The sequence below is a fragment of the Penicillium daleae genome (genome assembly GCF_028827525.1).
Source record: "Penicillium daleae strain IBT 16125 chromosome Unknown utg000007l_segment0_segment0, whole genome shotgun sequence".
In the NCBI taxonomy this organism is placed as follows: Eukaryota; Fungi; Ascomycota; class Eurotiomycetes; order Eurotiales; family Aspergillaceae; genus Penicillium; species Penicillium daleae.
The window spans coordinates 3,443,483-3,458,427 of NW_026623155.1; the positions used below are offsets into that span (position 1 = coordinate 3,443,483).

General features: G+C 50.4%; 8 protein-coding genes across 8 annotated transcripts; 5 read left to right on the forward strand and 3 right to left on the reverse strand.

Moving 5' to 3' along the window:
* Positions 1-173: 173 nt before the first annotated feature.
* N7458_008420 (alpha/beta fold hydrolase) lies at positions 174-1,010 on the forward strand (the record flags this gene model as incomplete). Its single annotated transcript, XM_056911802.1, has 1 exon — positions 174-1,010. One exon carries the CDS (start codon positions 174-176, stop codon positions 1,008-1,010), a length of 837 nt encoding a protein of 278 aa, XP_056764628.1.
* A 2,382-nt stretch (positions 1,011-3,392) lies between these two features.
* On the forward strand, positions 3,393-3,881 carry N7458_008421 (RpiB/LacA/LacB family sugar-phosphate isomerase; the record flags this gene model as incomplete). Its single annotated transcript, XM_056911803.1, has 1 exon — positions 3,393-3,881. The coding sequence occupies one exon, from the start codon at positions 3,393-3,395 to the stop codon at positions 3,879-3,881; it is 489 nt and encodes a 162-aa protein (XP_056764629.1).
* Positions 3,882-4,786: 905 nt separating this feature from the next.
* Positions 4,787-5,847, forward strand: N7458_008422 (putative U-box domain protein; the record flags this gene model as incomplete). Its single annotated transcript, XM_056911804.1, has 3 exons — positions 4,787-4,869; positions 5,004-5,541; positions 5,614-5,847. The coding sequence occupies 3 exons, from the start codon at positions 4,787-4,789 to the stop codon at positions 5,845-5,847; spliced, it is 855 nt and encodes a 284-aa protein (XP_056764630.1).
* A 483-nt stretch (positions 5,848-6,330) lies between these two features.
* Positions 6,331-6,872, forward strand: N7458_008423 (acyl-CoA-binding domain-containing protein; the record flags this gene model as incomplete). The annotated part of the gene is made up of 2 exons (XM_056911805.1): positions 6,331-6,654; positions 6,753-6,872. 2 exons carry the CDS (start codon positions 6,331-6,333, stop codon positions 6,870-6,872), a joined length of 444 nt encoding a protein of 147 aa, XP_056764631.1.
* Positions 6,873-7,216: 344 nt separating this feature from the next.
* On the reverse strand, positions 7,217-9,183 carry N7458_008424 (tyrosyl-DNA phosphodiesterase 1; the record flags this gene model as incomplete). The annotated part of the gene is made up of 4 exons (XM_056911806.1): positions 7,217-7,966; positions 8,020-8,437; positions 8,493-8,605; positions 8,707-9,183. The coding sequence occupies 4 exons, from the start codon at positions 9,181-9,183 to the stop codon at positions 7,217-7,219; spliced, it is 1,758 nt and encodes a 585-aa protein (XP_056764632.1).
* Positions 9,184-10,641: 1,458 nt separating this feature from the next.
* On the reverse strand, positions 10,642-12,432 carry alg10 (dolichyl-P-Glc:Glc(2)Man(9)GlcNAc(2)-PP-dolichol alpha-1,2- glucosyltransferase; the record flags this gene model as incomplete). The annotated part of the gene is made up of 3 exons (XM_056911807.1): positions 10,642-11,591; positions 11,655-11,792; positions 11,853-12,432. The coding sequence occupies 3 exons, from the start codon at positions 12,430-12,432 to the stop codon at positions 10,642-10,644; spliced, it is 1,668 nt and encodes a 555-aa protein (XP_056764633.1).
* Positions 12,433-12,893: 461 nt separating this feature from the next.
* psf2 (DNA replication protein PSF2) lies at positions 12,894-13,819 on the forward strand (the record flags this gene model as incomplete). The annotated part of the gene is made up of 3 exons (XM_056911808.1): positions 12,894-13,007; positions 13,072-13,658; positions 13,708-13,819. 3 exons carry the CDS (start codon positions 12,894-12,896, stop codon positions 13,817-13,819), a joined length of 813 nt encoding a protein of 270 aa, XP_056764634.1.
* Positions 13,820-14,177: 358 nt separating this feature from the next.
* Positions 14,178-14,871, reverse strand: N7458_008427 (CUE domain-containing protein; the record flags this gene model as incomplete). Its single annotated transcript, XM_056911809.1, has 2 exons — positions 14,178-14,474; positions 14,593-14,871. The coding sequence occupies 2 exons, from the start codon at positions 14,869-14,871 to the stop codon at positions 14,178-14,180; spliced, it is 576 nt and encodes a 191-aa protein (XP_056764635.1).
* Positions 14,872-14,945: the final 74 nt, after the last annotated feature.

Here is a 14,945-nt window from a genome sequence, read left to right on the forward strand (position 1 = left end):
TGGGCAATTTACAGCTATCTTCGACATCTAGTGCTTTCACGTTACATTTTAAGGAGGAACGGCTGTCAACACTATAGGATGGCGTGCTTGTAGTCAAACTATTTATACCCCAGGAGACAACCGCTTGGATTCCTATTTCTCATATTTTCACAAAATCACAATCGAGCAACAAAATGGAGTCCGTCCTCTCTGCACATGAAATCGGCGAAGGGCTTCCCGTGTTGATCATCCATGGATGGGAGATGAACGGAAAAGTCGAGGAACTAGACTTTGAGCCAATTTTCAAGAAATCTTCAGGTCTTCGCCGAATTTACGTCGATCTCCCAGGCATGGGCACAACACCTTCGAATGGTATCAACGATCTGGACGATATATACCGTCGCCTGGTGCAATTCATTGATTCTCGACTTGCGGGCTCAAGATTTCTACTCATCGGCTCATCATGCGGCGCCTACCTTGCACGCGCGGTAGCTCAAAAGTACATCGAGCAAGTCGATGGTTTACTTCTACGCGTACCGCTCATCGAGCCAAAGAACAGCATGCGCGATCTCGATCCTTTCAAACCTGTGGTTGCAAACGAGCAACTCATGTCGAACTTCTCAGCCGAAGACAAGAAACTTCTTGGAAACGTTCTCGTGCAAACGCCCGCCTACGTTGAAAAAATAAAGGAAAAATATGAGGCGGTTTACGCCCCAGCCGAGAAAGCAGCAGATAATAAGGTGTTGGATCCGATTCGAGCAGATTCAGATCGATATCAGCTATCATTTTCGTTGGACGATAAAAGTGCCAAGAAGTTCCCTGCACCGACACTTATTGTATGCGGTCGCCATGACGAGACTGTGGGTTATCGTGACAGTCTTCGCTTGCTGGAGCTGTATCCACGTTCAACCTATGTTGTTCTCGATCGTGGGACGCATAGCCTTCCTATTGACGAGACTGGTGTTTTTGAAGCTCTTGTTCGTGATTGGATATCTCGGGTTGGTGAATGGCGAGTTCGAGGGGACAGATAAGAGCCATCCATGTCAATAATTTTGACCGTAAATTTAGCACTAAGAATGAAGGTGGATGGAGTTCTCTTCTCGGCTTTGCACTGGGCATTTTTTGGTTCTAGCGGGCTGTATCACTCAATAATGATAGTAGAAACACTTGATTGATAAAATATTGCATGGCAATCACAGGAGTGATGGTTGGTGGTTTCGGGCACTGCAGAACAACCCAAGGTTCTTACATTAGTGGAAGAATGCACTCCTTGGCTATAGCGAGTCTGTTATTGCTGTGGGTCATACAGATAATATTCTTATGGCGCTAGGATGTTTGTTGATGTTTGACTACGGAGTAGTTGGAAGGCCATGGCGGGGTTTAGTATGTTCAGATCTGTAATAATACACGAACATACAGCTTAGTCAAGTCTCCTGTGTTTGGGAACATTACCATTCAAACTCGAAACACAACTTCAGATACCGAGTAACCACATCGGGGTTACCGCGTTTTCCCTCGGATTATCATTGAAGTTGTATCTCCATAGTTTCCCACATACAAGGAACAGTGGTTAACTGAACTGATGAATAGTCTGAGAAGCAGAAAGAGTTCAGAGAACCCGGACCAGTGGATAGACGGACAGAATGTTCAATTACACCTCCTCAATGAGCGTCCGAGATGAATTTGTTGTGTGGTTCCTGATTCCGATAGGCAGACGAATTGAAGAGATTGTTTCGGATCAACGAGGAAACGCGGCAGGCAACACGAATGGACGAAAACCGGTTAGGTGGGACAGGCCAATGAAACTATCCCCGATATCCTGGGCATCGCTAGGCAGATTTCTTGGACCAGGGCAGGATGCCACCCTGTAATTTGCCCGCTAAACTGTATTATAATATTAATTATAACAAGTAATATTATTCTTTGGTATGGTTCGATGATGTCGGCGCGAGGGGTAATCGCGTAACCTTCCCAATCCTCCGCTTACCCCTCCATCACACATCCTGCCATGAAGCCAATTCCTCCATCTTTGCTTACCTTGGTCCTTTCTCTTTTGAGCTCCAGACACACGACAGTCTGCAAATCCGGAGTAGGTTCGGTGGACACGGGGTAATCTCTCCAGCAGGCATTGTCTCCAGCAGTCAGCGGGCCAACAAGATTGCAATGCAATTGAGGGGTGGAGTGGCGGGTGGATTGAAGTGGGGGCAAGTACAGCGATAGCCAGCACCATCGCTATCAAAGGCCTGTCTGTCCGATCCTGCGCGAATAGGCTGGTTTCCGGGGGCAAAATACGTGGACTTGTACTTCATGAGATTGATATTCTTCTCATCCACGATATATACTATATGATATGCCGTAGTGTGTGCTGTACTCCGTACTCCATGTAATACGGACCGATAATGCGGCTCTCCGGCTGCTGCCACGGTGAGATGAGCTGGTCGGCTTCAAGGGGCATTGGCCACGCCATTCCCGAAGCCGTCTCATGCTTCCCCTGGACTGGTTGGCTCAGGCCTGCAACGGCGACGCCTTCGTGTCCCGTTCCTTCTCTAGTCGTGACTCGGCGGTACGATCCAGGGGCAGGGTGTCGTCTCTTGGTATCCGCACGGTCCTTTTGATGGACATCCTGGTCCCTGTCTGTATTCCTGAGGGGCTGACTTAGTACTACTATGTATTGTCTAGGGAAGTCTCCCGATAACTCAATTGTCGCAAAGATCGGCTGCGGCGCATTGGGCTACTAGCCAAGCCCTGCTAAGATGTGCAGCAGAATGACATCAACGGCTGTCGTGGATGTAGGGCACTGAAGAGTATTGTAGAAAGTCCTGTACTTTTATCAGTCTGAACGCCTCATTCTTGTCAGTGATTGCAAGTCAACATGAGCCTGGTAAAAATTGCTGGTAATACCAGGTACGATGATCGTACCAGAACGTACAGCCTCCTGAAAGCACCCGACCCCAGAGTCCACTCACGGCACGCGAATCGGAGCAATGACGCTATGGCGGGGCTTTCCAGTACTTTACTTTCCGAGCAGTCTCAGCAAAGGCCTCCGGCGAGAGGAGTAATCCCTCGTAACGAATCACATCAAGGTTGGACCGGACACTGGCACTGCCCTTGCGATTGGAAGAAGTGGAGCATGGCCTCGCCGAAGAATGCACCGCAGCCGACGCGACTGGCTCTCTCCACCCGTGCTCCACCCTGGGGAAGATGTGGATGGCGGAGGATGCGTTCTGGGTTTTGGGACTTGATGGTTGCACGAAAGATGAGAAAGACCTTGAACGGAAAGGTATAAAAGGGCCGCTGGAGAAGGTTCCTGTAAGCAGGTTATTTTTTTTTGGGCTTTCTCTGACTACCAATCTCCCACTTCCAATCTTATTTATACATACTTCATTTTTATCCTCCTTCCAATCTATCCAACCATGTCTGCCGATCTCAAGCCCCTCCGTCTCGTCATGGCCTGCGACGAGGCCGGTGTCCCCTACAAGGATGCTATCAAGGCCGTCCTCGAGAAGAGCCCTCTGGTCGAGTCCATCACCGACGTCGGTGTCAACTCCACCTCCGACAAGACTGCCTATCCTCACCCCGCCGTCGAGGGCGCCAAGCTGATCAAGGAGGGCAAGGCTGACCGTGGCTTGTTCATCTGCGGCACTGGTCTCGGCGTTGCCATCGCTGCCAACAAGGTGCCCGGCATTCGCGCCGTCACTGCCCACGACCCCTTCTCCGTCGAGCGCTCCATTCTCAGCAACGACGCTCAGGTCCTCTGCATGGGCCAGCGTGTGATTGGCGTTGAGTTGGCCAAGAAGCTCGCTGTTGACTGGCTCAACTACCGCTTCGACCCCAAAAGCGCTTCTGCCGCCAAGGTCCAGGCCATCTCCGACTACGAGAAGCAGTTCTCTGGCACTGCTTAAAGTGGTAGCTAGTTGAATACTGTCGGTGGTTTGGGGGCTCCGGGTTCAGGTTGCTACAGGACTAGGCTGGTTCTATGTTAGGCGCTCCTGGGCCTTGCGCATACCTCGCGGCTTCTTTCCTCTTCTCAGGGAATGTATACCTGTCATTGAATCGTTGATTGGTGTACTACGCAATCCCCTCCACTTCTTGTCTCTTTATACCAAGCGCATCATGATACCACGAACCGACTGTCGAGTCCTGCTGTTTTGAGGTTGGGAATTAGACGATAGAGGCATTCTATAAACTGGTCCCTGTACATAGTACAATACATACCCTTGCAGTCTTGCAATCCCTACAATTTTGTTTGTTATACTGCTGTAGTCCTCAATCGAGAAGAGTACGGTATATTTTGAAACCCCGAGCTTCAAAAGTCAATTCATCAGTCACGCTCTGAAGACCCATCGAGAAGCATTATCTGAGTCATCCGGGAAGTCGTTTCAAAAGAGACCAAGTTGAAGCGCATTTAGCTTAACGTTTTTCTCAGTCTCTATATTCACTGTCGGAGCTATTCAACGTATAGTTCTTAAACCCAACCGAGGCCAATCTGTGCTGAGTCATCCGCATTTCTGCGGGGGTCGATGACTTTCCATTTCGGGTATATCGGACTCGGCCAATCTTCATGTTCTGTTCTTTGGACTCAATAGAGCGAGCCTCACATCCTGGTTGAAATGCAATCTCTTGTTGATTTATAGTATTTTGGGTGTTTCAATCCCTTCTGTACTTCTTCATGCACCTCTAAAGCAACCACCCGTTCGGTCTTCTGCACAGTGGGTCGCCCCACCTGGGGAACTGATTGATCAGCGACGCCTTCTTTTTCCTTCTGCTCTCTCCTGCTTGGGGCCATCTATCCATTCACTGCAACAACATGGCGCAAGCGCTGAAGAAAAAGGGAAATGATTTCTTCGTGGAGGGCGACTATGTCAGCGCCGAGGACTACTACTCCCAAGCGTAAGAACGACCCTCCCACTTGCCCGCCACTCTCCGCATAGAACCCCGCGTATCGCCCTCTCTGCGCAGACATGATTTGCGCACACAAGAGACTCGCGCAGATTAAAACTCAACGCTAACATAATCTCCTACAGAATTGCCAAGGACCCGCACGACCCAACCTTCTTCACGAACCGCGCAGTAACCCGCATCAGGCTCGAGAAATGGGAGGATGTCGAGCATGATGCGCGGGCCGCAATTAATATCTACGGCAAGAAAGATCCCGCCTCGCTCAAGAGCAGCGTCTATCTAGCCGAGGCGCTACTTGCATTGAACCGGCCCCAAGAAGCATATGACCTTACCGTCGCTGCATACCAGTTTAGTTTGGATGTGAAACATGCTCAGAGCGAGAAGCTGTCTGGGATGCTGCTGCGCGCTAAGAAGGCGCTGTGGGAAGTACGGGAAACGGCGCGTCTGCATGAGATGGACGAAACGTTGAAGAGCTTGGAGGAGCTGATCAATGCGGATCTGGCGCGTGCGGAGAAGGAGTTACAGAGTCAACTGGAGAATAAGGAGATTGGGGAGATAGGCTATCGGGAGGATTTGACTGCACTGCAAGCAGATGCGCAGAAGAAGATCTCACATGTTCGAGAAGCATTCGAGATCTCGTCCAAGGGAGCCATTCAAGAGCGAGTGAGTATTTCACCCCCAAAAGCTTGATAAAGCTCAGGCGCATGGATGGAGCTTGGCTAACGTGGGAATCAGATTGTACCTGACTATCTGATCGACGGAATTACCTTTGAGGTCATGCACGATCCCGTTATGACTCCCTCTGGTACCAGTTTCAATCGCAGTGGTATCGTGAAATATGTGGACAAGGCTGGTATAGACCCGCTTACACGCGAGCCGATGACCGTCAAGGACCTGCGTCCTAACTATGCACTTAAGGCGGCATGCGAAGAGTTCTTGCATAAGAATGGCTGGGCGGTGGATTGGTAATGCCTGTCTTCAACGGGGTTTCCTCGTTCGAAGACGGTTTTGTTTCTGACCTATTTTTTTTCTTTTATATCAGGTGCATAGCGAGCTATTCGTGAGCGTTGGCATCTGCATCTGTATCTGTTCTCATTCTGATCTGCATTGGCGGGCGTCGACTAGACTCTGGTGATTCGGGGTCTTTATTTCTAATGAACAGTGTGGCAGCTCTATAAATTCGAGTTAAATCAATGATTGGAAATTGCACACTAAATTCCACACACTAATTTCCCCTGATCCGAATCTTTGAGCTTTTAAACTGTGAACTATACTGGCCACCTTTTGGCTCATCAACTGGCGGGTGAACTGTCAGCAAAACCCCCACCAAACCCCTCCCTCAACAAACCCAGCTTCAATCCATCCCCTCACCACTTAAACCTCCAAATCTCCCTCAAACCACTCCTTTCCCCCTCAACAACCCTCCCAACCTCTCCAAACCTCACATCCACCATGTCTGATATCTCCGGTTTCATCGCTGCCCTCGAGGCCGCCCAGAAGAAGGAGAAGTTCACCGCCGAGGTCCAAGAGGCCGCCGCTGGCATTGACGTCGCTGCCCTCAAGGCTGCCGTCGAGGCTGCCCTCGCCATGGACGAGACCGACACTATCTCCGACGAGGCTCAGAAGACCGCTCTCCAGAAGGGCTTCGAGTTCGCTACCAAGGTCGTCATGATGCTGAAGACTGCCCCTGGTCCCTTTGAGAAGAAGGATCTCTATGTCAACTTCAAGGTTGCCAAGGGCGAGGTCCTCGAGAAGCCTGGCATGTTTGATATGGTGGTACGTTAAGGATTTGCAAAATTATTGAAATAATCTACGATGTCTCCGTGTTGTCCTGTGGGCGCTTTTGCTAACGTATTGTGTTTCTCTGTCCATAGAAGAAGCAACTCTACGGTGCCTGGGAGGCCGTCAAGCACTACTCCCCCCAGAAGGCCCAGGCCCTTTACATCCAGCACGTTAACGAGTTCATCGGCAAGTACGGCACTCGCGACGAGTAAATTCCCGTCTACAAGATTGGGGAAATGGAAGTGATAGCCGCTGGTAGAAGCGGTTTTTTTTGCTGCGGGAGGACCGACCGGCTTGATTATAATACACAGGGGTCGAGGGCCGGAGGACCATTGGATATCCTATGAGCCGATTTTGGCTAGAAATGAAGCGACGCATCCATCAACGAAGCTATCCTGAGCGCTGTTGTCTTGTATATAATAATGCCGAGGGTAACCGCCTGTTTGTTTTTCGAGTTGGCTGGATCGGTGAAAGATACATATAGAGATGTAGGTGTAGACCATGTAATATGGATATACTCCATGCCAGCATAGCGATTTAGTCCGTCAATGTCACATCAGTCGATCCAGGTTTGTCCGCGCCAGTCTGGCGTGGGGTGCGATGCGGATGCGCACCACGGCACATCCGAGGCGCTGTACGGCGTCAGTGGGAGGTCATACGGCATGCGGAAGCCAACCACGGTCACAGCCCCATCCTCGGATACATTTTCCGCTTGAGCAATAGCGGGTTGGTCGCGTTTAAAGCAAGGTACCATCCGTGCAGTTGCAGATCCTGTCTCCTTTGACTCGGTGGTGTTCTCATCCAGAAATAGCTCCGGCCAAACCACAACACCAATCTCATAGCTCGAGATCCGCACCTCGCCACTCTGATTGACTGCCGCACCCCAGGCTTGCGTGGATAAATTCGCAGACGTGACCATCGCCCAATCAATGCTGTCCATAGTCTCTGTATCGGTATACCGAATATACGTCTTGATGTGAGGCGCTGCACGAGCCCGACCTGCTTCTCGCTTGCGAGGGGTTTCTTCCGATAGATCAATACAGTTGGATGCAGATAGCCCATCCCCCGCCCAGTGACAGAGATATGGCCGCATATATTGCAGTTGTTTTTGCTGTGGTGCACTCTGTATCTTCATGTGAATTGAGCCGCCCGAGCCATACCCCTCTAGCGAGCGGCGAATCTCGTCGGGTGTCGGGAATAGGATGGAGTATTTAGGCTGCGAGGGCGTCGGTTTTGGAGCGAGTGCTTTGAAAAATACCTCTCTAAGCCATTTGTCTGTTTGGCCGAGGGAGGCGATTGAGGAGATCTAATCGATGATAAGTTAGACGTCTATCCCGGTGTAGGAGGGGACAATCGCACCTGTATAGCAATATGCGGTTGCAAACTGGGATGTTGATTGCCTCTCTTGGGCTTGCCTTGAATTGGGACATGCCCCATGAGATCTCTCAATGCTGGCCATCCCCATAAGGTAGATTTGTCGGAATCAAGATCGTTGAACACCTGCTTGGAAGGGGTACTCGCGATAAGCGCTGCACGAACCGAGTCGAAATCAAACCGATTGAGTTCCTGAACCAGCGATCCTGTTTTCTTTGCACCGTACGCTTTGAGGTAGGACAGCAGGTCTCTCTTGAAGCGTGCACCAGTAGCGAATTCTGGCTTCATAGACGCTGTTGCTGAGGTTCCGGACTTTTGAAATGGAAGCAATGGAGATCGCCATACTGCTTGGGTCATGTTGGTCCAGTCTCCATGGATCATGTTTGCCGTATGGATCACGACTCTGTCACGCGTGAGAACTCCATCTCAAACCTCGACGAGGCGGAGGGAAAACCTACTGGGCTAGATGGTCATGTCGTAGAAGAATCATCATTTTCGAATGATGCGTGCCGAATCGCTCAGGCATGTATGCGATGATAGGCTCGACATTTGGATATCGTGAACATGCTTCCTATCACGCGAGTCAGTTCTCAATGTCAATGTTTGACTTCAATCTTGTGTGCGTCTGGGAAAAATTGATGCCCATCCAGAGCAAGAAGGTCTGATCTTTACCTCCACTCTGATCCGATTCGCAGACTCCCGCTCCCAAGATCCGTGCACCACTTTGACCTTCACCAGACCGCGGACATCCTCGTCGAAATGGGACATGAGAAAATCAACATCAAAAAGGTAGTTGAATTGCCAACATTCTCTGATCATAGGATCTCCGAGGATGTCGCGTAGCTTGACTGTGTCAACATTGTACCCTTTCTGCTCTGGAAAGTCCCGAATCTTTGTGAGCTGGACAGGAGATGAGATAAGACGGTGTGATCTTTTGGTAGTGGACTCGGACTTGTCGCCCTCAACCTGGTTGCTATTCATGTCGGGACACGATGAATTGGAGGCAGCTCGTGTTTGTGAGCGAGCCCTGGATGGCGGTGTGATAGACCGATGCAGGGAAGCCAGAGGCGTAGAGACTCGATCCGGTAGGGAATCGTTTCTTTTAGCCGAGTCTGGTGAGACCCTGGCTCTTTTGGCTGGGCGCTCCATGGGAGGCGGGACTGAGTGTTGTAATGAAGTGAAGGAAATCGGTGGATGCAGGAGCTCGAATTTGATTCGCCGTGAGTGGTGAAAGTTGAGACAAATATTACTCAACTTGGTAAATGCTTGGGACATCCAGCTACGTGTGATGGTGAATGTTGATGTGTGCCTTGAGGAAGGAGGCCCCGTTGACGATGGCGGATGAGGTCTAGTCCGAGGCTATGACCGTTTCTCACCAAATGCGATCATGTAGTCGCAGAAATCAAGTGTTCAACGGCATTTCCAGGCATGATTGTGAGAGTGCTATTCTATATCCCTCAGTATCAGACCCCAGATTCTCGACAAACAAGAAGTACTAACAAGATCAGCTTCCTGTCACCGTCTAGATATGGGCCTCAGTTCTGCCCGCTGTGACCGCCAATTCCCAGGCTACCTTTTTTGTTTGGGTTTAGCGCCTTCTCTCTATAGTTCTATCTAGGCAGTACTCTACTTCTTTCAAATGAGCCTTGGTCCTAGTCATATATCAAAAGCGTGAGTACTTGGCAGAATGGAGAGGGTTGAAAATTTATTATAATACCCGGAGCAATAGATATTCTATCTTTGTATTAAAGAAACCACGACATAGCTGATTGACGTCCAGACATCAGATAAGTCATTTAGCAAGCTGAATTGCCATTAGACTCTTCGTATGAGTCATGGCTAAGCTATTCGCCAGAGAAATCTTCTAGGATCCTAAGTTAAATTATAGTGAGACCGCTTTCATGGGATACCTTCGCATTTGAGATATCCAAATTAAAGCGATGCAGGTTCTGCTTGTTGGTGCTGTAAAGCGAAGAAGGCTCCCAAACAGACTTCAAAGATGCCTTGCCAATACCTCTCACTTAACTGATTCTTTCTTTGTTACTACTGAATTTGTGGGCTCGTCTATATCCCTTCGCCCAGAGATTTTCTACGTTGTACACTAGTTCTCCCAATTGCGTATTGTCTCCATCAGTACTGCCTTCCTCTCGGCCCGTACTGCAGGATTTCAACGAAGACGTCCCCTTTCGAATCGAGGTGAATGAGAGAAATTTTTCTCCTGGAGAGGATACAAGGTACTAGTCAAATTGCTTGGATTTGGGTCTATCAGAGTAGTCAAGTTGAAGTGAGTGTCACAGCTCAGCGATGTCATGTTGAATCTGTTTCTGCCCGGTTTCCGTAGGCCCAGGGGTGCCAGCATATAATGCATGGATAATCATCTCTATACTATCCATTTGTAATTAGCGTTGCGAGCTTGATTATCATTGAAACATACCGGTATTCCGGGTCTTTATTTCAAGAGCCATGCAGCACATCTTTCTACACACCTCAAACTCGAGAAACCAGTCTTCTCCAGACAGAAAAACGTTCAGCAAGATAAATCTAATATTTTAGCGATTATTATACAAGTGCCTGGATTTGGCAAGCTAAATCAACTCCCTATGAACATCACCACATGAAGCGCTGAACCTTCCCAGGTTCCTGAGGCCACTCAAAGCCCTTGTACAAGAAGACATAGCCAGAGACTGCATTGATAACAATGAACCAGACGGTCTCCAAGAACTTGGGGAAGTTTGTAGCAAAATCGGCGCGAGCCCTTTCGTCTTCACCTTGGGGTTTCTGCTTTCGGAAAACAGCAAGCGTGGACGATGGCGGTAAGTGTAGGCGCCACATCACCCACGGGATGATAAAGTAACGCGGCTCCACAAGAGGGGCCGTCACAAGAGACAAAGTCGTGGCAGCGAGCCATACGAGGACAAAGCTGACCCGCGGTAACTCGGGCTGCTGCTTTTGCCGCTGGATCAGAGACTCTTGAATCCGGGCGAGAACCTCCGGGGTAATGGGATCAGGCTGCTTCTGCTGTGCGCTGTCCTTCTTGGATGGAGTCTTGCGTGCTCTAGCCGACTTTCTGGTTTCTTTTGACTGTTCCTTTGCTGGGGCCGTGGGTGCAGCAGATGCTGACTTTGCAGTAGGAGGGATTTGAAGGAGACGGGGAGGGGCCGGAATGACAGAGAATCCAAAGGCGGCGATCACGGCCCAGCCACAGAGGAAGTATGCCATAACTGCAGCATACTTAACAGCAGGATGAACACCCAGAAGAAGGCGGAAGACATAAAAGACATAGTGTCGGTTGTCAGCCAGAGTGAAAGGATGCACAATAGTGTTGAAGTGGACAATAGCGAGCATGGCTGGTACAACGATCAAGATTGCAAGAACATTGGGCAGTTTGCGCTGTTGTTCAGTGAAGCCATAGTTGAGGTACTTGGGCAGGACCTTCTTGGAGAGAGCAACATTCAGCACTGGAATGACCAGGATCGGCCAGGAGAAGAAGACGAAGTAAGGCCAGATGTAGAGCATCTGTGCTAAGTGAATGCCAGCGGTATGGAATTCTTTATGGCCTGTATCATGAATCATTAGCTTACATATTTCAACGTCTCGTCACAAGATCCTGATAGACTGACCAAGGACAACACCATTGTTCCATAGAACAAATGCACCGAAGGCACCGAGGACAATGATGTGAGGGATGACGGATACCACAATGGAGAAGGGGTTCTTCAAGCTTGCAGCTGCTAGAGAAATGCTCGTCTTGAGATGATCTTGTTTACGTGTATTCCATTAGCCTGACGCGGTCAACTCATCCGGAAATCCGAACATACCTTGCAAAGAAGCCTCGGAAACGAGCGGATCATAAATCTCATTCTGAAAGCCACATTTCACAATTGCAGAGATATCTGACGATTTGCAGACCTTGGCAGATTGCCGAATCTTTCGAACAGCCTGCAACCCTCCCAAGAAAACAGAGACCCAGAAGATGTTCGTTTGCCGGCATACCAACGCCGCCAAGCCAAATACCAAGAAACCCAAAGTAGAAAGGAAGGCGTAGCGGTCTCCAGAAGCCCGCTTCAGATCCCAGTTGTACGCCTCGACAACTGCCAACAGCGCCAGGATATCAGTATAGTATAGCCCGGAGAAGAAGAACAGCGGAGGGAACAGGCAAATGTTCAAGACCGTGTGGCTGAGCCACGCACCCAATGGCCGGGTATTCCGAACTTTATGAACCGCATCCGAAAGAGTCTGAAGCCTCCAAGGGAGGAAAATACCCGTCGTGGCGACATTAGTCGCGCGCAGAGCGTTTACATCAAGTTTCGTCGGCGAGCCGCGGAGCGCGAGCAGGATAGCGCAGAGGGCATACGACCACAGGTACAATCCCGGGGAGTGGTCAATTTTGGATCCCATTGCGTCCACTTGTGCGCCCAGTATGCTTGGGCCTGGGGGATATGGAATACTTCGTCGAGGTATGGCTCGGGGACTTCGGAATTCACTTTGGTGCTCCAAATGGGGATAAGAAGTAGAGCGAATGGCACGGCATAGCGCGCCGCACGGCTGAGATTTGACTCTGGGGCTGAACTCATCTTCTCATGGTCTTGAGGACTGAACCAGATGAAGTACAATCTGTGGAAAGAAAGCTCTCCCAAAAAGGAAGAGGACAAGGTGGGTTGGAAGCTAAGCTTCGGGTGCAAACAATCCAAACACCGCATTTGGCGATTGTCGAGGCGCGGTTTCACGCATCTCGCGCTTCCGCCGACACAGAGCGCAGCGAAAAGGAATATGGGGCTTTTATGCTGAAAACCGGTTCGGCTGTGTTCTATTCTTTGTGATTGATTTGAGTTAAAATTTTCTGTCGCGTGCCACCGATTATGGCCTTTCCTCTCCCGCGGGGCATCATAGCCTCGGAGATCGCCTTTCTAGCGGAGATGGAGACGGTGACGATTGTGCCTCGCCAGCGCCTGGAGGGCCTTGAATTGCTCGGGGTAACTTGAATTTCCGACCTGCGTGCGCCGAATGTATGAATTGACCCTTTTCTTCTTCAATCAGGGCCCAGTTGAACCTCTTATCCCACCGCGACGCGCCTCCCTCCCCCTCTGGTTGGCCCTTCTACTTAAACGCCAGCGCCGCGCCAATATTATGCCCCCTCCATGGCTACATCCAGATTCTCTCAGTCTTATCCTCGAGGTCGAGTCTCAACACCAAGACTACAAGAATGCGTTTTCTCCACCTCCGCCTCTGCCTGGTCAGCCCAGTATCCGAGATCAAGGTCTCGCGCCAACTGCGCGGCCGCAGTATACGCTAGACGGCAATAGATACTACGCGGCGCCGCCTTTTCTCCCTCAAAATACCGCGCAGACTGCGGTCTCCTCGCGAGACCCGCCCGCATTACCATACCATTGGGTTGAGGTTGGGAATATGCTCCTCGACGCGGCGAGTGATGATCTAGTGGACCCGGATCAGATCCGACGATTACTGAAAGATCTACGGGAAGTACGCATGGCTAAGATGAGGTCTGGTGTGGATGTCCTGGACGATGCCGCGATAGGCGGAGGCGGGGTTGCACTGACAGGCGTTGGCGCGATGGAATTGGGTGAGGAGCGAGGGTTCTTGTCCGGTGTGGTCGATGGCCTTCGGTATGTGATACTGGTCATATTCTCTAAAGATTCCTACTGACTTGTGAAGCAAAATTGGTGCATCCAAAGAGCAAGCTCGCCGAGAACAATTGGCCGAACAAAGAGCCAACGGTGGGTACGATGGAACCCAAGACGAGGAAGAGGACTACATGGAGTTTTAAGATGCATGGGATTTGTGTTTGACTATTTGGATTGGAGTTCAGGTGCATACTGTGACGCGGATCACTGCCCCTCGAGAAACGATATTTATGTATATAGACCCCATATACCCGATTTGACCTGTTCTGAAAAGGGCCAGTGGTAATGTAACCCAAGGCTGTTCCGATTTACCTAACACCATACAGCATGCAAAGACAAGGCGCTCTAACACAAAACGAGAGTGGGTAACAATAATACCGCAAGAACAGCAACAGGAACAGAGACTGAAAGGGAGACCTCCTGAGAGAGCAACGGTACTGAGACCTGAGCTGCGGCTCATCGCAAAACATTGCCATTATTTAAATGAAGGGAACAGATGAATTATTGGGATTTGCCCTGGTTCTTCTGCATCATCTTTCTTCGCGCTGCAAGAATCATCTCATCCCGACGCTTCTGCAGCAACCTTTGGCGCTCCTCTTTGTTCTGAGACCATGCGCTTGTAGATGCTGGGGTGGGAGCCGAGTCTGCGGGACTCTCAGCTGCGATCTTTCCGCTCAAATTATACCGGGAAATCAAGTCCTGCGCATCGCCCTTTGACGCCGATGCGGCTCGTGCGGCCTGGGTGGGCTGGGCATTCACCGAAGGAATCGCGACCTGGGGTTGGAATGACGGGGGTGGCTAGAGAATGTCTGTCAACTTGAATGCACGAAAATCAAATCATATATTAATGCAGATGGTATTGCTGAGCCAAAAGGTGCGGGGCGAGTCTCCAAGCAGGTTGAAGATAACAACGTACCGTTTCCAGGCCACGGCCAGTCAAGATCCTCTCTGTCGTCGCCGCAACACTACCCCCATTGCGCTGCAAGTCCCACATAATATCACGAGTGCTTAGCTGTGGGAACATCTGGGAAATTTGCTCGACCTGCGCCGGGTCAACAATATTGCCTCGCCCGCGGGGCCTGCCGCCAGCCGAGGAGCCCTCGTCGCGATTGAAAAACCATCGTATCACAAAGAACGAAACAACCGCTAGCGTGAGGAGAGATGGGATGTTCAAGGACGGCTCGTCTTCTTGCATTGTGGCTAGGAACCGCGAGACGCGGATTGTGGTTTGGGGAGAATCGGGTTGTGAGTCAAGTGGGTAGCCGATGC